At 61.8% G+C, this 25,633-nt stretch overlaps 1 protein-coding gene across 3 annotated transcripts in view; it reads right to left on the bottom strand.

The window, feature by feature from the left end:
• SBNO2 (strawberry notch homolog 2) overlaps positions 1-25,633 on the bottom strand; it is a 69,909-nt gene that overhangs the window by 32,998 nt on the left and 11,278 nt on the right. For all 3 annotated transcript variants that reach the window (XM_030795870.1, XM_030795872.1, XM_030795869.1), the window contains exons 2-4: positions 14,040-14,258; positions 9,321-9,394; positions 7,817-7,928 (exon numbers count right to left, since the gene is read on the bottom strand). In XM_030795870.1, the coding sequence (XP_030651730.1) occupies positions 7,817-7,928; positions 9,321-9,394; positions 14,040-14,132 (279 nt within the window). In that variant the 5' untranslated portion in view covers positions 14,133-14,258. The remainder of the gene's footprint in view (positions 1-7,816; positions 7,929-9,320; positions 9,395-14,039; positions 14,259-25,633) is intronic.

The raw sequence follows: 25,633 nt of genomic DNA, 5'->3' as shown, positions 1-25,633 counted from the left end.
GGGTGGCTGGAGGGCCAGGCAAGGCACACACGTGACACCGCAGGAGTCCCGCGGCCCACGGGGGATGCCGGCAGCACGGGAAACAGCAGCGGCACCTGGCGCACCGTGAGCCCCAGGGGTGCGGGTGGGGGTGGCTGGGGAGCAGGCGGAGAGCAGGGAATGGGTGGGGGTCCCACACAGCCCCGGCCGTCGGCAGGAGAAGGCACACAGAAAACAGATGGACGCAGCAGGGATGCCCGCGGGCAGGACCCACGGGTGGAGGCTGCTGACCCCACCCTCGGCAGGACCAGCCTCTGCACAGCCTTGAGTCCTCCCCCAGGCTGAGAAAAACCGGAACTAGATGGTGAAGGAACCCCACCCTGGCCAGGCGGCCAGAGTTACCACCATCAGCACAACACACGCAACGCCAGGCACTCCGGTCCACGCCGCGGTGTACATGGTGCCGTCTGTGGGATTCCTCCATCCACTCAGGAGACAACCCCAGACAAAACCAACGGAGAGGAACTCTGGAGAAGACGCGCTCTGGAGAAGACGCACCCTGGAGAAGACGATCAACCCTCCCCTCAATGACCTCCCTCGCCCCCGTGATCAACCTTCACTCAATGACCTCCCTCCCCCAATCAACCCTCCCCTCAATGACCTCCCTCCCCACGATCAACCCTCCCCTCAATGACCTCCCTCCCCACCATCAACCCTCCCCTCAATGACCTCCCTCCCCACAATCAACCCTCACTCAATGACCTCCCTCCTCACGATCAACCCTCCCTCAATGACCTCCCTCCCCACAATCAACCCTCGCTCAATGACCTCCCTCCCCATGATCAACCCTCTCCTCAATGACCTCCTCCCCATGACCTCCCTCCCCACGATCAACCCTCACTCAATGATCTCCCTCCCCACGATCAACCCACCCCCAATGACCTCCCTCCCCACGATCAATCCTCCCTCAATGACCTCCTTCCCCATGATCAACCCTCACTCAATCACCTCCATCCCCACAATCAACCCTCTCTCAATCACCTCCCTCCCCATGATCAACCCTCCCTCAATGAACTCCCTCCTCATGATCAACCCTCACTCAATGACCTCCCTCCCCACGATCAACCCACACTCAATGACCTCCCTCCCCACAATCAACTCTCAATGACCTCCCTCCCCACGATCAACCCACCCCTCAATGACCTCCCTCCCGACAATCAACCCTCACTCAGTGACCTCCCTCCCCACCATCAACCCTCCCCTCAATGACCTCCCTCCCCATGATCAACCCTCCCTCAATGAACTCCCTGCCCACAATCAACCCTCCCTCAATGACCTCCCTCCCCATGATCAACTCTCCCTCAATGACCACCCTCCCCACGATCAACGCTCCCTCAATGACCTCCCTCCCCACGATCAACCCTCACTCAATGACCACCCTCCCCACAATCAACCCTCCCCTCAATGACCTCCCTCCCCTGATCAACCCTCAATGACCTTCCTCCCCACAATCAACCCTCCCTCAGTGACCTCCCTCCCCCGATCAACCCTCACTCAATGACCTCCCTCCCCACAATCAACTCTCAATGACCTCCCTCCCCACGATCAACCCACCACTCAATGACCTACCTCCCGACAATCAACCCTCACTCAGTGACCTCCCTCCCCACCATCAACCCTCCCCTCAATGACCTCCCTCCCCACGATCAACCCTCCCTCAATGAACTCCCTGCCCACAATCAACCCTCCCTCAATGACCTCCCTCCCCACGATCAACCCTCCCTCAAGACCACCCTCCCCACGATCAACGCTCCCTCAATGACCTCCCTCCCCACGATCAACCTCACTCAATGACCACCCTCCCCATGATCAACCCTCCCCTCAATGACCTCCCTCCCCCCGATCAACCCTCAATGACCTTCCTCCCCACAATCAACCCTCCCTCAGTGACCTCCCTCCCCCGATCAACCCTCACTCAATGACCTCCCTCCCCACAATCAACCCTCCCTCAATGACCTCCCTCCCCACAATCAACCCTCACTCAATGACCTCTCTCCCCCCGATCAACCCTCACTCGATGACCTCCCTCCCCACAATCAAACCTCCCTCAATGACCTCCCTCCCGACAATCAACCCCCCTCAATGACCTCCCTCCCCACAATCAACCCTCACTCAATGACCTCCCTCCCCACAATCAACCCTCCCTCAATGACCTCCCTCCCAACAATCAACCCTCCCTCAATGACCTCCCTCCCCACAATCAACCCTCACTCAATGACCTCTCTCCCCACGATCAACCCCCACTCAATGACCTCCCTCCCGACAATCAACCCTCACTCAATGACCTCCCTCCCCACCATCAACCCTCCTCTCAATGACCTCCCTCCCCACGATCGACCCCCCAATGACCTCCCTCCCCACCCATCAACCCACCCCAACGACCTCCCCCGCCACGATCAAACCTCCCTCATTGACCTGCCTCCCCACAATCAACCCTCACTCAATGACCTCCCTCCCCACGATCAACCTGCCCCTCAATGACCTCCCTCCCCACCATCAACCCACCCCTCAATGACCTCCCCCTCCACGATCAAACCTCCCTCAATGACCTCCCTCCCTACGATCAACCCACACCTCAATGGCCTTCCTCCCCACGATCAACCCTCCCCTCAATGGCCTCCCTCCCCAGGCCTTGAAGGCTCTCTAGCAGAACCAACAGTGCTGCGGAGTCCACTGGCCCCAGGGAACTGCCCAGGTCCACGGCTCATCTGCTTTCTCTTGTTGCTCTGGCTGCCAGGAAACTCAGGGCTCAGGTGTATTAACAGTTACCAGGTGGATCAGCTGAGGTCAGGAGTTTGAGACCAGCATGGCCAACATGGTGAAACCCCATCTCTACTAAAAATACAAAAATTAAACAGGCATGGTGGCACACACCTGTAATCCCAGCTACTCAGGAGGCTGAGGCAGGAGAATGGCTCAAACTCGAGAGGCAGAGGTTGCAGTGAGCCGAGATCGCACCACCGCACTCTAGCCTGGGTGACGGAGCAAGACTCCGTCTCAAAAAAAAAAAGGCCAGGCACGGTGGTTCACGCTTGTAATCCCAGCACTTTGGGAGACGGGCAGATCACCTGAAGTCAGGAGTTCGAGAACATCCTGGCCAAAATGGAGAAATCCCATCTCTACTAAAAATATAAACATTAGCAAGGCATGGTGGCGGGTGCCTGTAGTTCCAGCTACTTGGTAGGCTGAGACATGAGAATCGCTTGAACCCGGGAGGCGGAGGTTGCAGTTACCCAAGATGGCGCCACTACACTCCAGCCTGGGCAAGAGTAAGACTCGGTCTCCAGAAAAAAAAGTAGTGACCAGCTGACACGTTATGGCCTGTGGGGTTTACGTTCACCCTCACTCCCAGCCCAGGAACGGGTTCTCCCTACCAATCCCTCCCGGTTTATACAACAGCAGGAAACTTTTGCAGGGAATGCACATATGCCACGGGTCACACGATGGCTTCGAATGGTGCCTCCGTTTCCCCTCGTTCCTGTGAAAAGCTACTGTCAACCTCATGGCTCCAACAAGCTGAATATGGTGGCTCACGCCTGTAATCCCCATGCTTTGGGAGGTTCAAGCAGGAGAATCGCTTGAGCTCAGAAGTTTGAGACCAGCCTGGGCAACACAGTGAGACCTCATTTCTACAAAACATAAAAAATTAGCTGGGCGTGGTGGTGCGTGCCTATGGTCCCAGCTACTGGGGAAGCTGAGATGGGAGCATAACTTGAGCCCAGGAGGTGAAGGCTGCAGTGAGCCGAGATTGCACCGCTGCACTCCAGCCTGAACAACAGAGCCAGACCCTGTCTCTAAAAATAAAAATTAAAAAAAATACATAAATGAAACACACACTTATCCTCTCACAGTCTGGAGGGCAGAAGTTGTAACATCAAGGGTGGGCAGGGCAGGTCCCTCCCGGGGGCTCCAGGGGAAAACCCAGTTCCTGCCTTTCCAAGTGTCCAGAGGCACCCACATCCCTTGGCTTGGGGCCCCTTCCTCCCCCTTCATGGCCACAGCACAGGCTCTTCCTGTCTCTCTCTGGCTCTCACCCTCCCGCCTCCTCTCGTGAAGGCCCTGTGAGGACACTGGGTCTCCAGGTCACCCAGGACGCTCTCCCGTCTCAAGTCCGTCACTCAGTCCCATCTGCAGGGCCCTGTGAGGACACTGGGTCTCCAGGTCACCCAGGACGCTTGCCCGTCTCGGGTGTGTCACTCAGTCCCATCTGCAGGTCCCGTCTGCCATGAGAAGCGACACGGCGACAGGTCCTGGGGATCAGGACGGGGACGTCTTGGGGGCTGTAACTGCGTGGCCAGCACATTTCCTTAGGTCTGAGTCGGGAGCAGAGGCTTCCGTGGCAGGCAGGGCTGCACTGGGGGGCACGGCGCAAAGGGCCTCGAATGCCAGGCTCAGGTCTGGACTCCTTCCTGGCTCCGCAGAACCACGCGGCCCGGCCCACAGGCCTGGGCTGACTCCACCCGTGCCGGCCCACACTCGGCACCGCGGGACCACGCGTCCCGTCCCACACTCGACACCGCAGAACCATGCGGCCCAGCCCACAGGCCTGGGCTGACCCACACCTGTCCCGTCCTACACTCGGCACCAGGGTCAGACTTCCTCCAATGAAGTTCTGCCACTTTAACAGGGAGATCTGGGTCCAAGCTGCCCCACACACGGATGCTGGAGCGCGAGGCGGCTGCAGGCAGGGTGGGCAGGGAGCAGGGCGGGCGGTGCTCACAGAACCAACACTCGCTGGATGGATGTGGTGTGCTCTGAAGAGGGCTCATGAGCAGCCACAGTGACCAGCAGCACTTAGATGCGCAGCAGACGAAGGGAGCACGGTGGCCCTGAGGGCTCCGGGCTGAACAGACGCAGCAGCAATTGTTCAGGAGGGGAGGAGCGGGAGAATTCATGAGACAGAGACGGAGACAGAGACAGAGACAGAGACATGGAGAGAGACAGAGACAGGGAGACAGAGATGCAGAGACAGAGAGAGACATAGAGACAGAGGCAGAGAGGGAAACAGAGACAGAGACGGCGACACAAAGGGAAACAGGGACAGAGGCAGAGAGGGAGACAAAGAGACAGAGGTGGAGAGGGAGACAGAGAGACAGAGGCAGAGACAGAGAGGGAGACAGAGAGACAGAGAGAGACAGAGAGGGAGACAGAGAGACAGAGACAGACAGGGAGACAGAGAGACAGAGACAGACAGGGAGACAGAGAGACAGAGACAGAGACAGAGAGGGAGACAGAGAGACAGAGAGAGACAGAGAGGGAGACAGAGAGACAGAGACAGAGAGGGAGACAGAGAGACAGAGACAGACAGGGAGACAGAGAGACAGAGGCAAAGACAAGCAGAGAGGGAGACAGAGACAGAGGCAGAGACAGAGAGACAGAGACAGAGACAAAGAGGGAGACAGAGAGACAAAGACAGAGAGGGAGACAGAGAGACAGGGGCAGAGACAAGCAGAGAGAGAGACAGAGACAAAGAGGGAGACAGAGACAGAGACTGAGAGGGAGACAGAGAGACGGAGCGGACAGGGAGACAGACAGAGGCAGAGAGGGAGGCAGAGACAGAGAGGGAGACAGGCAGAGAGAGACTGAGAGGGAGGGAGACAGAGAGAAAGACTAGGAGCAGAGGGAAGAGGGAGAGAGAGAGAGAGACAGAGAAAAGAAAGAGACAGGCCGGGTGCGGTGGTTCCCGCCTGTAATCTCAGCACTTTGGGAGGCCGAGGCGGGCGGATCACCAGAGGTCAGGAGTTTGAGACCAGCCTGACCAACATGGAGAAATCTTGTCGCTACTTAAAAAAAAAAAAAAAGAAGCAAAATTAGCCGGGCGTGGTGGTGCGTGCCTGTGGTCTCAGCTGCTCGGAGGCTGAGGCAGGAGAATCGCTTGAACCTGGGAGGTGGAGGTTGCGGTGAGCCAAGATCGTGCCATTGCACTCCAGCCTGGGCAACAAGAGCAAAACTCTGTCTCAAAAAAAAAAAAAAAAAAAAGAAAAGAAAGAGAGAAGACAACACAGAAAGAAGCAGAGACGGGGTGAAAGAGAAGAAGGGGGAGGGGCAAGGACAGGCTGAGGCAGGGCTGGGGCTGGTAGGAAGGCAGTGGTGCTGAGGAAGAAGCCACCGCCATCAGACACACCCCGGGCTCCTCCCGTGTGTCCCCTGAAGGGTGTGGCACGGACGCCGGCCCTGGACAGGCGCCTCCCCTGCCTCAGTTTCCTCCTGTGTCTGGCTGGCATGGCGCAGCGGCTCACCACACCTTGGCCAAGACCAGATGACACGGGGGTCCAGGGCTACTGCGGGTGAGGACAGAGCCCCTGTGTGCACCCCGCTGACCAGCCCCAAGATGAGCAGGGGCACCCCCTCCCCTGAACACAGCTGGTAGGCCAATTTCCAGGCCACACACTGGGGGCTACAGGACAGGAATCCACCCTCTTCCCGTCCCAGAGCCCAGGAGTCTGAGGTCAAGGTGTCTCAGGGCCGCGCTCCCTCCCACGGCTCTGACCCACCTCCAGCCCTGGGGCTCCAGACGAACCTGACCTGTGGCCACACGCCCCAGCCCCGCCTCTGGCGTCGCACCAGCTCCCCATCTCTCCTGTCTCTTCTAAGGACCCTTGTGCTGGATTTCAGAGCTACCTCATCTCATCTTGATCCTTACCCAATGACATCCAAAAAGACCCTACTTTCCAGGAAGGTCCCCTCGCAGACTCTGGGGAGGCGTACTTGACGGACCCAGTCACCCCAGCACAGACCCAGGGTCCAGCTGGCTTTGCGCCGCTCTGCTACGGCCCTGAGTGGGGAAAACTGGGCCCAGGGTCCACCCGGCAAGCGTTTGCAGGGCCTGGGTCTGGGTGAGCCCTGGGACCTGAACTGGCTCCATTCTGCTGCAGCCACACCTGACCTCTTCTCTCTGGATCTGGCCGGCTTGTGCCCATCGCCCCACCAGCTCTGAGGCCCAGGCAGATCTCACATGCCCATTACAGAGGGGGAGCGGAGGCTTGGGGGAGCTGAGCACCAGGTGACGCTCGCTCCCTGGCAGGCCTTGGGCGTGGTCTGGCCCAGGAGCAGCCCCTGGCCCCAGGTCCCACACGAGAGGCTGTGGTATCTGAACCGTCCCAGGGAAGCCGATCTCTGTGGCACTGGGTGCTCCAGAGCTGCCGAGAGGAAGCTGGGGCACTGGGAACCCCTTGGGGAAGGCTGTGAGGGTGGGGGTAGGGTCCGCCTATGCCGCAGTGGGAGGCTGTGAGGGTGGGGGTGGGGTCCGCCTGATGCCGAAGGGGGAGGCTGTGAGGGTGGGGGTGGGGTCCGCCTGATGCCGCAGTGGGAGGCTGGGAGCCTCCCGCGACCCTGGGGAGAAGGAGGTCGAAGGTTCTCTTCCTTTGGTATGTGAGTTGTTTTCAGGTGGCTGTTAAGGGGTTGGGACTCCAATGTGCAGGGTGTCTGGACCTGCCTAGAGGGAGGGCCGTGGGGGCGGGGCGACGGCTGCCAAGGGCATCTCTCCCAGCACCGCCCTCCCCAAAACTCCCTCTGTGACATTGCCCAGATGCTCACAGGGACCCCAAGGGCAGGGCGGGGCTCACTGCTGACACGAAGGGCCAGTCACTGGCTCTTCCCCAAAACCAAGCCACATCTCCGGGCTCCTACCACCCCACCATAAACCCTGTGGCGGGGGGGCCAGGCCGAGGTCACTGAGTCCCAGGCAGGCTTGAGCGAGAGAGGTAGCAGGGCAGCTGGAGGGGTGGCCCAGATTCACCATGCCCCCCACGGCGCGCTGAGCTCCTGGGGCTCCTACCTGAGCAAAGTCGCAGGTCTTTGGTGGCAAGCTGGAGGCGGTGGCCACGGGGACATAGCTGGTGTCTGGGCAGGGCTGGCTGCCGAGGAAGGAGGCAGAGCTCATGAACGGGCTGGAGGGAGACGGGGGGAAGGTGAGAGTGGGCATGGGGGTGCTCAACTCACTCCCTCAGTAACACAACTGCACCCCCATGGCCACAGCCAGAGGCCCCTCGAGGCCCCACTGGAGCATGACCAGGCCCGGCAGGACCCATGGCCCCGCTGCACACACGGAGGGGCCTCCAGGGGTCTGGTGGTCAAGCCTGGGGCTGCCCTCCCACCCCCACTGGGCACAGCCCGGCCTAGCTCCTACAGAACAGCTGCCTGGTGGGCGGGGGGGGGGGGGCGGGGGTCCAGGGCCACCATCCCGCCCTCCCCGCTCCATCAGCAGGACTCGGCTAAGGGTTCATTCTGGGGATTCAGAACCCCAGCCTGGCCGTCCCTCCCCCACACACAGGTCCCTTGACCCACACCTCACTCCCGCCTCGAAGAAGGAGAGCGCTATGGGCAGAAACCCAGGATCACCGTCCTCCAGGGAGGGCTCGGGTCGGGACCCCCCGCCCTCTGTCACCCTGAGGATGGCAGAGGACACAGCGAGGAGAAGGTCCTGGGGGCCCCCCGCCGAAGGGCACCTCTCTCCAGACCCCGGGAGTAACATGCGGCTGGCTGGGAGTGCCGGACAGTGCTGCAGGGAGCCTTCTCTGCCCTTCTCTCCTCCAGCCCCTTGGCCAGCTCCTGCGCTCGGGAGAGGGGTGGCCGCTGTCCCCAGGGCCTCCTTCCCTCCCGCCAGGCTCCCCAGGCTCTCCCTCCACTGGCAGCAGGCCCAGGTCTCTGCCCAGTGGGAGCCAGAGGCCTTGGGTTGGAGGCGGCCCTGGGCAGACCTGCTCCCAGGGCAGGGACCGCCTGGGGGCCACTCTCCTCCTGCACAGAAAGGTTTGCAAACACCAACAGGAAAGAAGCATCCACTCCACTCCCGGGCCACAGACAGCTGCTCCACAATCTCCTGGAGTCTCCCAAGACTCTGGCTACACCTGCTCCCAAGCCCTTTGCACAGCCTGCTCGCCTGCTCGCCTGGCCAACTCCTACCCCCCTTGCAAAACCCAGCCCAGCTGTTGCCCTCTGTGGGAAAAATGCCCTTCTGGCTCCCTTCACCCCAGAAAACCTCTCACCCCCTCCCACCCTGGTGTCACCTCCACAGGAGGCCCCCCCGGCCCCTAGCCCACACCTCCCCACCCTCTACCAAGCTGGGCTCTCGAGGAGACGGAAGCCACGGATCACAAAACAGCGTTCAACAAACAGGGGTCTCAGCCTGGACCTGGCCTGTGGAGTGAAGCCTTCCAGGACCACCCTCCAAACCCCTCAACAGGACTTTGAGCCCTCACACCCTGCACCCAGAACTCCGTTTGTAACTGTGACTTCGGAAAGAGCAAGCCTGGGGTCCGGGCGGGGAGGGTCCCGGTACTCACCGGCTGTCGCTGGAGAAGGCGGGGTACGGCGGCAGCGAGAAGGTGTTCCAGTAGGGGCAGTGCAGCATGGCGCTCTAGAAGAGACGGCGGGCATCAGTGAGTGGGAAGCAGAGGGACCTGCGGTGCAGCCCGGCTGAGCCCTCTGGGCAGGGTGACAGGCCGAGAGGCTGGGAGGCCCTGCAGTCAGGGTCCCGTCCCGCCCCTGCTGGTATCTCCTGGGGAGTCATTTAACCGCCCCATGCCTCAGTTTCCCCACCTGCACAAGACCCCACCCAAGGCTTGTGGTGTGGTCTAAAGGCACTGAACCACCCGCGTGAAGGGCTCAGCACAGGCCTTGCTCTACCAGCAGCCCCATGTGCAGGCCCGTGGCCCGGGAGTCTGCCTCTCACACAAGACCTGGGGGTGCTGCTGGCCCCAGGACCCTGCTTGGAGGCCCCATTCTAGGAGGTGGAGGATCGGCCTGTTCGCATGAGGGAGACGTGCATCTGCCGCCTGCGGTGAAGGGTGGGTGTGGGGGGCTCCTCAGGCAGGGCCTGGGGCAGGCGAGGGCCTCACACCACCTCCAGGCCCCTCGGACGAGCTGACGTGCCCAGGAAGCTCAGGCTGCTGCTGCAGGACGGGGCCCTGACTTCTCAGAGCCTGCACGGGGCTGGGGTGCAGGGAGCCTGCTTTGGGAAATGGTGACCAGTGGCCTGGAGGCACAGCCCGAGGTCAGTGGAGGCGTGAGTGGCTCCAGGTTGGCCGCATCTCTGGTGGGTCTGACTCCAGGCCAGGCTTACCCAACACCCTCGCCAGGAGCCGATGTCCCCACCCCATGGTTCTCTGGGAAAAGCTCACTGTGCCTGCCCTTGGGAATGAGAGTGGCGCGGGGCACACGGCAGGCCCCAAAACCTGAGGATGGGGAGCACACGGGGCGGCAGCGAGCCTGGGGTCAGCAGCTGCGGCTTCGGGGGCAGGGTTGTGGACACCTTGTGCGCTGCAGAATGGGCACTCCTCAGCAGGGCCCCCACCTGCAGCAGAGAGACCCTGCCATCACGGACGCCCCCACGGTCACGGGGGAGACCCTGCCGTCACAGACACCCCGCGGTCATGGGGCAGACACCACCGGCCGGGGGCACCATCCTGCTTTTCCCAGCAGGACTGGGGGCCATGCTGGCTTCCAGAACAGGGTGGCAGGTTCGCCTGCTTCCCCGAGTCCCCCAGTGACCTCTCCCAGGCCCACACGAGCCCTGCTTCTCTGTGAGGCCCTGATGCAATTCCCTGGGGCTCGGCCACCTCTGCCCCTCATTCACCTCACACTGGCCGGGAACCAGCCCAGATGGCCGGGGGCCACTTTCTGTACCCGCAGGTGCTGGGTGGGGGATTCCAGGACCCCCAACAGCCTCGAGATAGGCAAAGCCCTTGGGGTGACCACTGCCCCGATCCTCCAGCTTTTGCATAAAATAAGTTTATCTGCAAAAGCCCACAGCTCCTCCCCTGCACAGAGGCCGGCAGCCTGGGCGTCGTGAGCTCCTGCACCCGTGAGAAGACCCCGTGCTGGTGGCTTGCAGGAAGCAGGGCCACGAGCCACAGGGACTCCAGAGCCCGGGTCTCCCGATCCTTCCCCTCCTCCTGCCCTTTTGGGGAGAGAGAAAGCCAGCCCTGGAGAGAAACAGGAACTTCCCAAGGCCACGTGGCACATCTGGAACATTCTGGAACAGAACTCTGACTCCAGACCAACCCAGCCTCCTCAGATGAGCTGGAGTCCCTGTCTCAGGCACACACGGTGCCTTGGGCCAGGCTGGGCATGGCCACGGCCAGGGAACTGCAGCTTCAGGAAGGGGGCGGGTGGCTTGGGGTCCCAGGGTGGGAGGACCCAGGGTTCCCTGGCTCACCCAACATGCTCCACCTGTGCCCAGGCCAGGCTAGGGGTTGGGACAGGGGGAAAGTCATGACTGCCTCTATCCCAACCTCCTCCCTCCCACAGCCCATGGCTCCTCTGAGACCTGCCATCCACAGACACCCTAGTCCCGCCCCACAGGGGTGCCATGGGCATGGCAGGCCAATCAGAGTCTTCCCTGGGACGTTCTCTGGCAGCCAGAGGGTACGGCTTCACCTTTAGAGGGCAGGCCCTCGCACATAATTGGTCCAGAGATGGGCACCTGACCCTGCCCAGCCAATCAGGCCCTGCCTGGGGGATTTTCTTTCCTTTCCTTATTTTGAGACAGAGTCTCACTCTGTCACCTAGGCTGGAGTGCAGTGGCACGATCGTGGCTCACTGCAACCTACACCTCCCGAGTTCAAGTGATTCTCCTGTCTCAGCCTCCTGGGTAGCTGGGATTACAGGTGCCCGCCACCACACCCAGCTAATTTTTGTATTTTTAGTAGAGATGGGATTTCACCATGTTGGCCAGGCCGGTCTCGAACTTCTGACCTCAAGCAATCTGCCCACCTTGGCCTCCCAGAGTGCTGGGACTTCAGGCGTGAACCATGGCGCTGGCCAGTGTATTTTTATTTCTAACTGAATACTCTGGGCACTGGAAGAGGCTGGGCCGTGTGTGTGTGAACTCAGTCGACCCTGCCCAGAGGTGTCCATGATGTACCCGAATGTGACGGAGCCCAGAACAGGGAGGCTGGGATGAGCTTCACACACGGGTTGGGGAGCAAAGCCGGTCACGCGCATAGGTGCGCCCCGGCCTGAGCCCTGTGGCTGGTGTCCAGTGCCCCCGCCGGGTTCCAGCCCTGTCGCGTCCCCCGACTGTCACTACTAACACCTTCCTGCTCCCCCTCGGATCCTTGAAGATGGCTCCTCTGTCTCCACATCCCATAATTCGCTTAATTGTTTCCCCACTGTGGAGCCTCTGGGGAGATTCCAGTTTCCTGCCGCTATAAATAGTGCCGCTCTGTCCTCCCCTCCCTCCTGGATTAGTCCCCAGGGTGTGTTTCCGAGATAGAATTATTGGGTCGGAACAAGCGCCTGGCAGGTTTCAGGGGATGGAGCTGTTCCGGCGGGGATGTGGCTTGGCCAGTCCCCTTTATGGTGGCCCAGGAGGCTGACCGACAGCCGGTAGTCGAGCTCCACTGGGGCAGCTGTGAGGATCCAGCCTCAACACCCAGGGACTCAGGAACTAGGGAGGGGGACAGGAGGGGTCTGGGCCCCAACAGGGACCCTGTTACGAGAGGGGTACCCTGGCCCCGGCTGGGAGCCCCCTCTAAACGGTCAGAACATGGCAGGAAGCTGCCCAAAGCCCTCTGAGGATGGACTGCCGAGGGGTGTCTGTGATGTTCGTCCCACAGGCCAGCCTGGGCGTTGGGCTAGGGAGTACCCAGGAGACCCTGGAGTCCTGGAGCAGGTCCTGCTGCTTGACAGGAGAGGGCAGCCCCTCTGTCTCCTCGTAGGAAACCCCCAGGCAGCGCCGGACGCGGTGGCTCACGCCTGTCATCCCAGCACTTTGGGAGGCCGAGACGGGCGGATCAACTGAGCCCAGGAGTTTGAGACCAGCCCGTCCAACAGGGCAAAACCCTGTTTCTACAAGAAAAGTTTAAAAATTAGCCGGGCACGGTGGCGCGTATCTGTGGTCCCAGCTACTCAGGAGGCTGAGGCAGGAGAATCACTAGAGCCCAGGAGGCGGAGGCTGCAGTGAGCCGAGATTGCACCACTGCACTCCAGCCTGGGCAACAGAGCGAGACCCTGTTTTAAAAATATAAAATAAAATAAATAAAATAAAATAAAATTAAATTTAAATTAAAATGAAATAAATATATATATATACACGTATATATATTTTTAATTTACAATTTTGTTTTTCTTTTTGAGATACAGTTTCGCTCTGTCACTCAGGCTGGAGCGCAATGGCGCGATCTCTGCTCACTGCAGCCTCTGCCTCTCAGGTTCAAGCGATTCTCCTGCCTCAGCCTCCCAAGTAGCTGGGATTACAGACACCTGCCACCACGCCAGGCTAATTTTTCGTATTTTTAGTAGAGACAGGGTTTCACCATGTTGGTCAGGCTGGTCTCAAACTCCTGACCTCAAGTGATCTGCCCGCCTCAGCCTCTGAAAGTGCTAGGATTACAGGTGTGAGCCACCGCGCCAGGCCTATTTTTTATTTTTTGAGATGGGAGTCTCACTCTTGTCGCCCAGGCTAGAGTTCAGTGGTGCAGTCTCCACTCACTGCAGCCTCTGCCTCCTAGATTTAAGTGATTCTCCTGCCTTAGCCTCCCGAGTAGCTGGGATTACAGGCGTCCGCCACCACACCTGGCTAAGTTTGGTACTTTTAGCAGAAGCGAGGTTTCACTATGTTGGCCAGGCTGGTCTCGAACTTGGGACCTCAGATGATCTGCCCACCTCCACCTCCCAAAGTGCTGGGATTACAAGCATGAGCCACCATGCTTGGCCAGAAACATATTTTTTAAGTAATTCCCTCACTGACAGGTTCCTACAAGTAAAGTTGAACCCCCGCTACAGCTGACGGCGAAGGAACTGGAAGCTCTGCAGGAAAGAGAATCTCCTCAAATGTGCTTCTTGAAAAGCTGGGGCCATGAGTAGCCTCCCCTTCACATCCCCATGGGAACCCTCTCCAGGGCCCACGGGGGCGGGTGGAGCCAGGCTCTGGGCCAGGAAGGTCAGCTGGAGGTCGCGCTGTGTCCACTGGGGCAGCGTTCCACATGACGTGACCCTGGGCACTCGGAGCGGGGCAAGCGCCCGTTGACCCTGTCGGGTGGGCTGGGGCTGGGGCTCACCTGCAGGGGCGGCGGGCTGTACAGGAGGCTACCCGCCCGCGGGGGTTCATGCTGCGGGCAATCCCTGTCCATGGCGGGCCCTACTGCAAGCATCGGGCGGCAGGCAGGGTGGGGTCCTCGGCCGGGCAGCAGGCAGCGGGGCTCCGGGACCCGGGGCCGCCGGGGCGTCTATCTGGGCTTCTCGCTCCGTGGTGGCGGTGGTGGCGGCGGCATCATGATCTGCAGAGGGAGACGTGGACGTGCTGAGAGTCGACGGTGGTGGAGATGGTGCTCCCCGGCCGCCTCTCCCTCGGGCATGACCTGTCCCAGCCTGGGCTGCAGCTCCTGCTACCCCCTGGGCCAGAACCAAAAGGCGATCCTTCCCCTCCCCACTCATCCCCACCCCCCATCAGCAGTGCCACCCAACCCCTCTGTGCTGTCCACAGCGCCTTTCCTGGCCTCCTCGGCCCCCGGCCCCAACTATAATGATGAAGGTGGGCCCGACGGGGCTGCCCAGGTCACAGGGCAGCCATAGGACCAGGCACCCCGGCTGTGAGCAGTGGAGCTGCGAGTGACTCCCCGACACCTGGCTTTGTAACCGGCTGGTCTGAGACTGTGGAGGGAGAGTCCAACCCGGGCCCGGCACCCAGGGGAGCCCAGGGGGCGCTGGACCCAGCCCTGTCCCTCAGAGGCAGTAGGGGTTCCACAGTGGGGTCTCCCAAGGAGGGGGTCGGGGGCCACCCAGAGCTGGAAGAGCGCTCAGACCTCGTTTCAGGCTAATCACACACCAGCATCTCCATTGAGAACGTTCCTGGGCTAGAGAGCCGAGCCCCACACCGTCAGACGCCAGGGACAGCTCCCACGCGCCCCGCAGCCTCTGGCACACGGCCAGATGCCCGCCAGGCTGAGCCCCGACCAGGCCCTACCCAGCGAGTGCAGGGACCCAGGCTGGCCCGTGGTGGCAGGGAAAGCTTTCCAGGCGTCCGCCCAGCGTGCTCACTGCCGAGGGCAGCAGGAAGGGGAGGCGGCGGCCACTCCCGGCCAAGCCCTGGAGTGAAGAAATCTCCGCGACTTCCAGTAATTGCCGTCCAGCCACACGCAGGCTCTTGTGCAAGCCCGTGGGGGAGAGGCACGCCTCTGCCCGGCGCTCCAGAGACAGTGGCTGGGGAACAGGAGCTGGGGGTTGGGACTCCTGTCCCAGAGACCAGATGGAGGTGGTCAGGCACAGTGGGGGCCACCCTGCCAGGCCATCCCGACCGTCTGCGGCCTCTGCCTGCTCCCTGCGGTCAGGACGCCACAGCCCACTGCCACCAGAGCTGGGACCCTTGGCGGCCCTTCCAGCTGCCCACAGGGACCTGCGACACCCTTGCCAGAGCTGCCCTTTAGGGGAAGGGACAGGCCCGCTGGGATCTGGGGTCTTGGCCAATCCTTGTCAAAGATTCTGGGTCAGGCAGGCAGGATCAAAGCCTGGCTCCACCTTCCGAGTTGAATAACCTCAGACACCCAAGCTCCTCCAAGCCTCGGATGTTCCTCTGGGAGACGGGTTATCTGGGTAGAGCCTGGGAGCCTCCCCCCGGCCCCATGTGCTGGTGGCTACAAACAGCTCCGCTGGGCCCAAGGCAGCTGCTGATACCGGGGTCCCCATCCAGGGGCTCACCAGTCCTGGGGGATGGCCCACCCCCTGCCCTGGGGCTCAGCAGCCCCTCCCCTGTAGGGACTCCCCTCAGCTCCTGTCAGCACCCCTTCCTGCTGCAGGTTCCATCTCCTGGCAGCCACAGCCCCAGGGCTGCGCTGACCCTTTCCACACCCAGGGCACTCCTCACCTCCGAGGCCACACGGTCCTGAGCTGATGGACAGCAGGGCCCAGGGCCCACGGTGGACGAGCTTGGGGAGGGGGCACCTTGGGCAGCTCTGGGGCGACCCCATGACCGTCCTCAGGGTACACCATAGCTGAGGGACCCCTCCAGCAGCAGGGGCCCCGAGCTCGCCTGTGTCTGAGTCCCCCAGGCCAGCATGGTGCTCCTGGCAGCTCCTCCCTCCCTGCAGTCTCTGAGCCCCCCACCTCTGTGGACGCCCCTTCCAGGTGGCAACCCCAGGAGGCTCAGGGGACCGGGTTCTTCAAGGGGAGGGCTTCACACATGGCATGTGACCTGGAGTCCATGCCCTGGGGGCCTGGCAGGGTGTGGAGACCTGCACCGGGAGGGGATGGGGGCAGGAGAGCAAGGCAGACACTAGGCACAACCAAGCGAGAGCCAGGGCCCAAAACCAGGAGGTGGAGGCGGAGCCGGGTCCTCACACGCGGCCGCTTGGCAGTCTGGGATTCCTCAACAGGCCAACGCTGGAGTTACCACACCACCAAGCAATTCCACACCACACAGAAACATGTCCACGCACGTCCACGGCAGCACCACTCACAGCAGCAACCTGCGGAAGCAGCCCAGTGTCCACGGATGGGCGAGTGGACCAGCATGTGGCGTGGCCCATCCACGTGCCAGAACATGACACGCAGCGAGGCCGACCCAGGTGCAGACGCACCTTGAGGACGTCATGCTCTGTGGGAGACGCCAGGCACAGACGGCCACACAGTGTGATCCCACGACTATGAACTGTCCAGGACAGGCCCATCCAGAGACAGAAGGGGACGTGTGGGTGCCGGGCTGGGGTGACCCTGCACCCAGGACCCATCCCCACGTTTCCCCACAACCCACCACCTCAGGCTGTGCCCACTCCTAAGAACGCCCACCCTCTGCAATCCCTCAGGACCCACAGCCCTGCCTTTCCGCACACTGCCAGCCTCCCATCGCCTCCCGCCCTGTCCTCGGCCGTATCTCACAATCCCTGCCTCCCGGATCCCCAGGCCCTGCCGCAGCCCCCAGCCCCCAGCCCTGCCTGCAGACTCAGTCCTGTCCAAGGGCCCACACCCCCAAGGGCTGGCTCCCACCCCGTGGTCCTGAGCACTCCGGACCCTTCCCCCATTGACTCCGCCACCGTTTCTTGCAGCAGCTGTGACCACGCCATGTCCCTGGGGCATCCAGCTGCCCCAATCCCCAGGATAAACCCCAGTGGGGCACTGGGTGGGGTCTTGGGGCCTGAGAACACCCCAACGCAGCCTCTGCCACACAGCCCTGGAGACGCTCTCCCCATGCAGCTCTGGAGACACTCTCCCCACGCAGCCCTGGAGACCCTCTGCCACACAGCCCGTGACACAGCCCACCCCGAGCCTCAGAGTCACGGGCCGGCCAAACATCCAGCGGGCAGCAGAGCTGTGTCCCCCGCCTGGTTTTATTTTTAGGCATGAGTCCCATGACTGGAGGGATGCATGGTGCAGGCAGGGGGGTTGGGGGTCACACGGTTCCCACCCTGGGGAGGGGGCCCGTACTTTATCAGCACGCTGACCCCCACAGGGGGATGTGGCTTCCTTCTGAAATCAGGTCTTCAAAGGAGTCGTAAAAGAGAAAGATAAAGCTGCTGGTGGCCCAGACAGGACAACAGCTGGGAAGGCAGAACCTCAGACAGGACCAAGATCCGGGAGAATCCGAGGAACCGGGTAACTGTGTCCACCTCCTAGCTCTCTCTCCTGAGTCCGGGTAACTGCGGCCGCCTCCCACCTCTCTCTCCTGAGCCTGCCGAAGTCCCTGTCTTCCTGGCTGGACGCCCCAGGGTCTCACCCCACACTGTGCAGCGACAGCTCAGCCTCCTGATGTTCAGAACTGGCCACTGCCCGGACCCTCCACCTGGGTGTCCCTGAGCACCTGTCGTGTGGAGCCCCTTCGTGGGCTCCTCCCTCAGACCCGAGCTGTCTGCAGATGGGGAGCTGTGTCCTCAGGGCCCGGCTCTCCTGCCGTCCTGTCGCTGAGCAGGGTTGTGATGCCCGCGCTTTCCGATGTGGACACGGAGGCCCCCAGGTGGAGCCTTGACCTGACCCCCAGAGCCGGACTCAGGAGCTCAGGCCACGCTGAGCCCACGTTGGTGACGGCAAAGCAGAGACCCTGAGAAGACGCTGGCCGCAGAGCCATAACCGAGACCACGGGAGGACCCAGGGCACGCAGCACACCCCAGAGCGCTCCGCCCAGGCCCGGGTTCTGGTCTCCTGGCACACCCGGCAGGCATCTCAAGGCCCGCGCCAGCAAAGGTGGACATGGAAGCCTGAGGAGGAGGCTGCGAGGCCCGGGAGAGCGGGCGCGGCCGTGGTGATGGAGCCTGGCAGAGGCTGCCGCACAGTCCCTGGAGGCCGCATTACCTCAGCCAAGGTCCTCCCGGCAGGCACAAGGTGCTCCCTGCATCCCAGGACCTGAAGACGGCAAGGAGCAGGCCCCCGGGTGTCCCGGGAACCCTGCACAGAGCCACAGCCACAAGACAGAGCAGACTTGTGGGCTCCGGTGACCTCACAGCCATGACGGCCAGCTGCAGCTGTGACTGCTGCCCCACGGCCATGACCCCACCTGCAGCCGTGACCCCACCTGCAGCCACAACCGCCGCCCCACGGCCATGACCCCACCTGCAGCCGTGACCCCACCTGCAGCCACAACCGCCACCCCACGGCCATGACCCCACCTGCAGCTGTGACCGCCGCCCCACGGCCATGACCCCACCTGCAGCCGTGACCCCGACTGCAGCCGCGACCGCCGCCTCACAGCCGTGACCCCACCTGCAGCTGTGACCCCACCTACAGCTATGACCTCCACCCACTGGCCTCCAGACAGGCTCATGCCAGGGCAATCACCCTCTACCTGGCAGGCGCGCAGCCTGGCATCCTAGGACTGGGTGGGGCAGGGGGGGCTGGCGGATTTCACAAGGCTCAGCTAATATGGGGCAGAGAGCCCTGCAAGCTCCAGGCACCTGGCCAGGCCCCAACTTGGCCGCCAGGACCGTCTGGTGGGGAGGACACTGCAGGCCATCTCGGGTCCTGACCCCTGCAGACAGAGCACTTCTTCCCTCAACATGGAGCCCGGGGCAAGGGAGGCCTGAAGGACTGGAGCCAAGGCAGGGTCAGCCCAGTGAGGGACCTTGCGGGGGAGAGGGGGTTGCAAGGGACAGTGGGGGGACAGCAGGGGACAGTGGGGAGACAGTGGGGGAACAGCAGGGACAGTGGGGGGACAGCAGGGGACAGTGGGGGACGGGGGGGAAGTGGGGGATAGCGGGGGACAGTGGGGGACAATGGGGGGACAGGGGGCAGCAGGGGACATGGGGGAATGGCAGGGGACAGTGGGGGGACAGCAGGGGAACAGTGGGGACAGTGGGGGGACAGCAGGGGACAGCGGGGGGCAGTGGGGGACAGTGGGGGCCAGCAGGGGGACAGTAGGGGAACAGCAGGGGGATAGTGGGGGGACAGTAGAGAAACAGTGGGGGACAGCGGGGGATGGGAAGACAGCGGGGGGCAGCAGGGGGACAGCAACGGATGGGGGACAACAGGGGGACAGTGGGGGACGGGGACAGTGGGGGCCTGTGGGGGACAGTGGGAGGACAGTAGGGGGACAGCAGGAGGACAGTGGGGGACAGCAGGGGGACAGTGGGGGGACAGTAGGGGAACGGAGGGGAAGTGGGAGGAGAGTGGGAAACAGTGGGGGGACAGCAGGGGACACAGTCAAGACATCCATGAGGTTCCCCTGCTCCTGGGCCAAGGTGCCTGCCTGAGACGACTTCGCCCCCCACAGAGCTGGGCGGTGGCAGAGGAGGGGGCCAGGGAAGGGAGGTGGGTGAGGGAGACCCCAGACTGCCCAGCGCCGCCCCCACCCACACCGGTGCTGCTCTCTGCAGCCATCAGCCTCCGGGTGCCCCCGCCTGCCCCACGTGCCCCTGCCTGCTCCGCCACGAGGCCACATTCCCGCACCACCCTCTCACACGTTCCACCCCAGGGGCAGCTGGCGCCTGGCACCTGTTCGTGATGGGGGAAGCTGCCCTGGCAGCAATGCTGAGGGAGCGGGAAGGGCTGGGCCTGGCTGAGGAGGAGCAGCCGCTCACCCACATCCCTGCAGCCCGGCTGGGGCCCAGCAAGCCACTCACGGTCCCCAGGCCCTCGTGGGCAGCCCCCACCCACTGGCTACATCCAACTTCATGCTCCAAGAGCCCGTGAAGAAACAACTCCCACACCCCTGCCCAGGCCTCGGGGGGTCTGCGGGGTGGCCTCGGGTGGTCTGCGCGGCGGCATTGCGGGGGGTTGCGGGGCGGCCTCGGTGGGGGGTCTGTGCGGCGGCCTCGGGGGGGCGGTCTGCGTGGCGGCATGGGGGGTCTGCGGGGCGGCATTGGAGGGTCTGCGGGGCGGCATGGGGGGGTCTGTGGGGCGGCATTGGGGGGTCTGCGGGGCGGCATGGGGGGGTCTGCGGGGCGGCATTGGGGGGTCTGCGGGGCGGCATGGGGGGTCTGCAGGGCGGCATTGGGGGGTCTGCGGGGCGGCATGGGGGGTCTGCGGGGCGGCATGGGGGGGTCTGCGGGGCGGCATGGGGGGTCTGCGGGGCGGCATGGGGGGTCTGCGGGGCGGCATGGAGGGGTCGGCGGGGCGGCCTCGGGGGGGTCTGCAGGGCGGCATGGGGGGTTCTGTGGGGCGGCACGGGGGGTCTGCGGGGTGGCCTCGGGGGGATCTGCAGGGCAGCCTGGGGGGTTCTGTGCAGGGGACTCACAGGAGGCCCAGTATTACAATGGCGGCCACCTGGCTGCAGTGAGTGCCTGGTGGACACCCCCGAAGGGCAGGGGGTAGACCCGGGGGAGGACACACGGGGGTGGCTACAGAGCAGAGGCAGCTGGCTGACCCACCAGGGGTCTTGTCACTGCAGCCTTCGCCTCCCGGGTTCAAGTGATTTTTGTGGGCCCACCGGGGGTCTCGGCTCACCGCAGCCTTCGCCTCCTGGGTTCTAGTGATTTTTGTGCCTCAGCTTCTGGAGTAACTGGGATGACAGGCACCCGCCACCACGGCCCGGATAATTTGTGTATTTTAGTAGAGAAGGGGTTTCACCATGTTGCCCAGGCTGGTCTCGAACTGCTGATTTCCGGTGATCTGCCCGCCTCGGCCTCCCAGAGTGCTGGAATTACAGGCGTGAGCCACCAGGCCCGGCCCGAATGGAAATCATTTTCATAGTAATATGAATCTCTGTAACTCACTAGACTGGCCAGGGAAACCTGTGGGCAGCTCTGCCAGGACCACAAGGAGGCATTTGCTCTGGACGGCCCCCCCCAGGGTGGGCAGGGCCCAAGGACGGAAAGAAAGGGTGGAGGGTCCTGAGGTGCTTCCCAGAAAGCTCAGGCTGCTCCACCAGCCAGGCACAGCCAGACTGGGAGCACTGGGAGGTAGGGGTGGGGGTGCCTGAGTACTGGGGTACTGGGGGTGGGGGTGCCTGAACACTGGGGGGTGGAGGTGGGGGTACCTGAGCACTGGAGATGGAGGTGGGGGTGCCTGAGTACTAGGGTGCTGGGGGTGCGGGTGCCTGAGGACTGGGGTACTGGGGGTGGCAGTGCCTGAGCACTGGGGGGTAGAGGTGGGGGTACCTGAGCACTGGAGGTAGGGGTGGGGGTGTTTGAGCACTCAAGGTAGAGGTGAGAGTGCCTGAGCACTGGGGGCTAGGAGTGGGGGTGCCTTCCTGTCGCAACACAGCTTTAACCTCTCGGGCCCGATGAAGCAGGTCTCAGGATGCCCAGGACCCACATTTTAGGAACGGCCACGTCATACTACGCTTTCCACCTCTCCTGAAACTTTCTAAAAATTCTCAAGTCTGCTGCCAAGGTTATCAGAATTACATAGGGAGCTGTGTGGGTCACCTGTGAGGCCTGGAGCCTCCCTGACCCAGGTGGTGGGTGTCATGGCTCTGCTGTCTTGTGAAAGAGTCGTCAGTCAGGCGGCAGGGCTGGGAGGGTGAAAGCTGATCCACTCCCTTCCCCGGGGAGCCTCGGGGCGGTTGGGCCAGGCCTGCGGGGAGGAGCCGACGTACAGCTTCCCCAGCAGTCGGCCAGACAGATGGACGTCCTGGCCCAAGGTGAGCAGGCACGGCCTCGTCACAGCCACAGATGGGGCCTGGGGCCTTTGGGGGCATCCTCCTAGCCCCGAGACTGTGGGGCTCCTTTGTGGGGGACACAGGGCTCAGGGACCACTCCACACCCTAGACGGGGGCAGGGATGGGGTCTTTTAAAGTTAAGGTTTTCTTTTTTTTTAAATAATACACCCAGGAACAGTGGCTCACATCTGTAATGCCAGCACTTTGGGAGGTCAAAGTGGGAGGATCGCTTGAGGCCAGGAGTTCAAGACCAGCAAGGGTAACATAGCAACACCTTATCTCTACAAAAAAATTTTAAAATTAGCCAGGTGTGGTGCACGCACCTGTAGTCCCAACTACCCAGGAGGCTGAGGTGGGAGGATTGCTTGAGCCCAGGAGTTTGAGGCTGCAGTGAGCTATGATCGCGCCACTGCACTCCAGCCGCGGTAACAGAGCAAGATCCTGTCTCAAAAAAATAAATAAAACTTAAAAAATAAAATAAAATAATAAAAACAATGGTTACAGATGGTTTTCGAAGAAAAAAAAAAACACAAATACAGAATCATAGTATACTAGGTGGCCCAGCTACAAAAGCCATGATCCTAAAAACAGCAACACTGAGTACTGAGGAACTAGCACACAGCCACAGACACGAGTGTGCCACATCCACACACACCTGCACACGCATCTCAGCACACGGCCACAGACACGAGTGTGCCACACCCACACACGCATCTGAGCACATGGCCACAGACACGAGTGTGCCACACCCACACACACCTGCACACGCATCTCAGCACACGGCCACAGACATGTGTGCCACGCCCACACACACCTGTACAGGCATCCCAGTGCACACCCACAGACATGAGTGTGCTACACCCACACACACCTGCACAGGCATCCACACCTGCACCCATACATGAACCCACACATGCACCCCACCCACAACTGCACATACACCCCAATGGCACCTGTGCCTGCACAGGCACCGCACCTGCACCTGCACCTGCACACACACCCACCTGCATAGGCACACCCCCCACCCCCACATGCACCCCACCTGCACCTGCACACACCCCCACCCCCACATGCACACCCACCTGCACCTGCACACACCCCCACCCCCACATGCACCCCACCTGCACCTGCACACACCCCCACCCCCACATGCACCCCACCTGCACCTGCACACACTCACATCTGCCGCCACACAATGGGGAAGGTGACCCACGCCCACACCAGCGTCAATATCCAGTTGGTAACACTGTTCTCTCATTTTACAAGACCTTCCCACTGAGGGAAACACGTGGGGGGAGTCTCTTTGTATCACTTCTTACCATAATTGTATCACTTCTTATCATAGCCACAAATCTGCAATTATCTCAAAAGTAAACAGTGTGGCTGGGTGCGGTGGCTCATGCCTATAATCCCAGCACTTTGGGAGGCCAAGGCAGGCGGATCACTTGAGGTCAGGAGTTCGAGACCAGCCTGAGCAACGTGGCCAAACCCCGTCTCTACTAAACACGCACACACACAAATAGCTGGTATTGTGGCGCACACCTGTAATCCCAGCTACTCAGGAGGCTGAGGCAGGAGAATCACTTGAACCAAGGAGGCGGAGGTTGTCGTGAGCCGAGATCACGCCTCTGCACTCCAGCCTGGGCAACAGAGTGACACTCCGTCTCAAAATAAAATAAAATAAAAATTTTAAAAAGCGTAACTCCCAGCATGACCTGGGAAAACATGTTGGGCTCATGGCTCCGCTGCCCCCCAGGCCCTCCACCAGCTGTGGGAGAAGCCACATCCTCAGCTGCCGCAAACCTTCGCGCAGAAAAAGGAGGCCAGCCTGGCAAACCACAGGCACGCGGATGGCACCCGGCCACACGGGCTGCAGCTCTGACCCTCATCCCCCGTGCAGCCCAAAAGCCAATCACAGGGGAGGCCCCAGGCTTGGGCCCAGACCCAGTCCTCCCTCCCCGGGCTCGCTGCCTGCTCAGAGCCCAGCCTGCCCCTGAAAGGACCAGGGCACCACTGGCCTAGGCTCAGTGTCCAGGGAGAACGGACCCCAGGTGGACCCCCCTTACCACAAAGCGCAGGGCCAGGTCTCCCAAGGGCACCTCGACTGGTGCACAATGACCAACATGCCGGACACCTGCAGCCCAGGGGCCCCGAAAGTGTGTGTGTGCGTCACACTCACATGCCAATGCCTGCATCTCAGGATCCCTGAGAGTGACGTGTGACTGACACGCCAATGCCTGCATCTCAGGATCCCTGAGAGTGCCACGCGCACGTCACGCTGACCGACACATCGATACCTGCGTCTCAGGACCCCTGAGAGTGCCACGTGCACGTCACACTGACCGACACGCCGATGCCCGCATCTCAGGATCCCTGGAGTACCACGTGCACGTCACGCTGACCGACACATCGATACCTGCGTCTCAGGATCCCTGAGAGTGCCACGTGCACGTCACGCTGACCGACACGCCGACGCCTGTGTCTCAGGATCCCTGGAGTACCACGTGTGTGTGTTTCCTCCCCCAGGGCCAGCTGGGTCCCCCACCCCTTGCCAAGCTGCCCGTCCATGAATGAAGAAGCTGTGGGAACCGTCCATCTTCCCTCCGCCCTCCACACGCACCTGCCCACCAGTCCAGGGTTGTCCACCTAAGCCACAGCCCAGCCCCTGATGGGGCTGCACTTCCGTTCCAGCCCAGCAGCAGCTTAAAGACCTCGGGATGAAGACCCACAGCCCCTGGGGCCCCAGACCCCGCCTCTCCTCCAGAGGGTGCCGCCCTCCCTCTCTGTCCTCAGAAATGCTGTTGGGGGGCCAGGCATGGCGGCTCACACCTGTAATCCCAGCACTTTGGGAGGCCAAGGAGGGTGGATCACTTGAGGTCAGGAGTTTGAGACCAGCCTGGCCAACATGGCGAAACCCCATTTCTACTAAAAATACAAAAAATTAGCCAGGCATAGTGGTGCGCGCCTGTGATCCCAGCTACTCAGGAGGCTGAGTCAGGAGAATCGCTTGAACCCGGGAGGTGGAGGAGACAGTGAGCCGAGATCCCACCACTGCACTCCAGCCTGGGCGACAAGAATGAAACTCCTCAAAAAAAAAAAAAAAAAAAAAAGGCCGGGCACAGTGGCTCACGCCTGTAATCCCAGCACTGTGGGAGGCCGAGGAGGGCGGATCACGAGATCGAGACCATCCTGGCCAACATGGTGAAACCCCGTCTCTACTAAAAATACAAAAAATTATCCCAGCGCGGTGGCAGGTGCCTGTAGTCCCAGCTACTCGGGAGGCTGAGGCAGGAGAATGGCGTGAACCCGGGAGGTGGAGCTTGCAGCGAGCCGAGATCGCGCCACTGCACTCCAGCCTGGGCAACAGAGTGAGACTCCGTCTCAAAAAAGAAAAAAAAAAGAAAGAAAAAGAAATGCTGTGCGGGGCAGGGACCTGGATCTCAACCCCTGCAAGGGGGAAATCTGGCTTCCTCTCACCCAAACGAGCCCACCAGAGGCAGGAGGCTGATGCCCCGGAGGGACCAGCTGACATCGGCCTTGAGGGACTACTAGACTTCTCCAAGCCAGGAACCTTCTCCCAGCGTCGTGGGGTGGAGCCCAACCTTCAGACCAAGAGAGGCCATCCTGACCTTC

This window comes from Nomascus leucogenys, chromosome 17, assembly GCF_006542625.1.
Source record: "Nomascus leucogenys isolate Asia chromosome 17, Asia_NLE_v1, whole genome shotgun sequence".
Classification (NCBI taxonomy): domain Eukaryota; kingdom Metazoa; phylum Chordata; class Mammalia; order Primates; family Hylobatidae; genus Nomascus; species Nomascus leucogenys.
The sequence above is the reverse complement of the archived record's forward strand: the minus strand, read 5'-3'. Positions and strand labels throughout refer to the sequence as shown.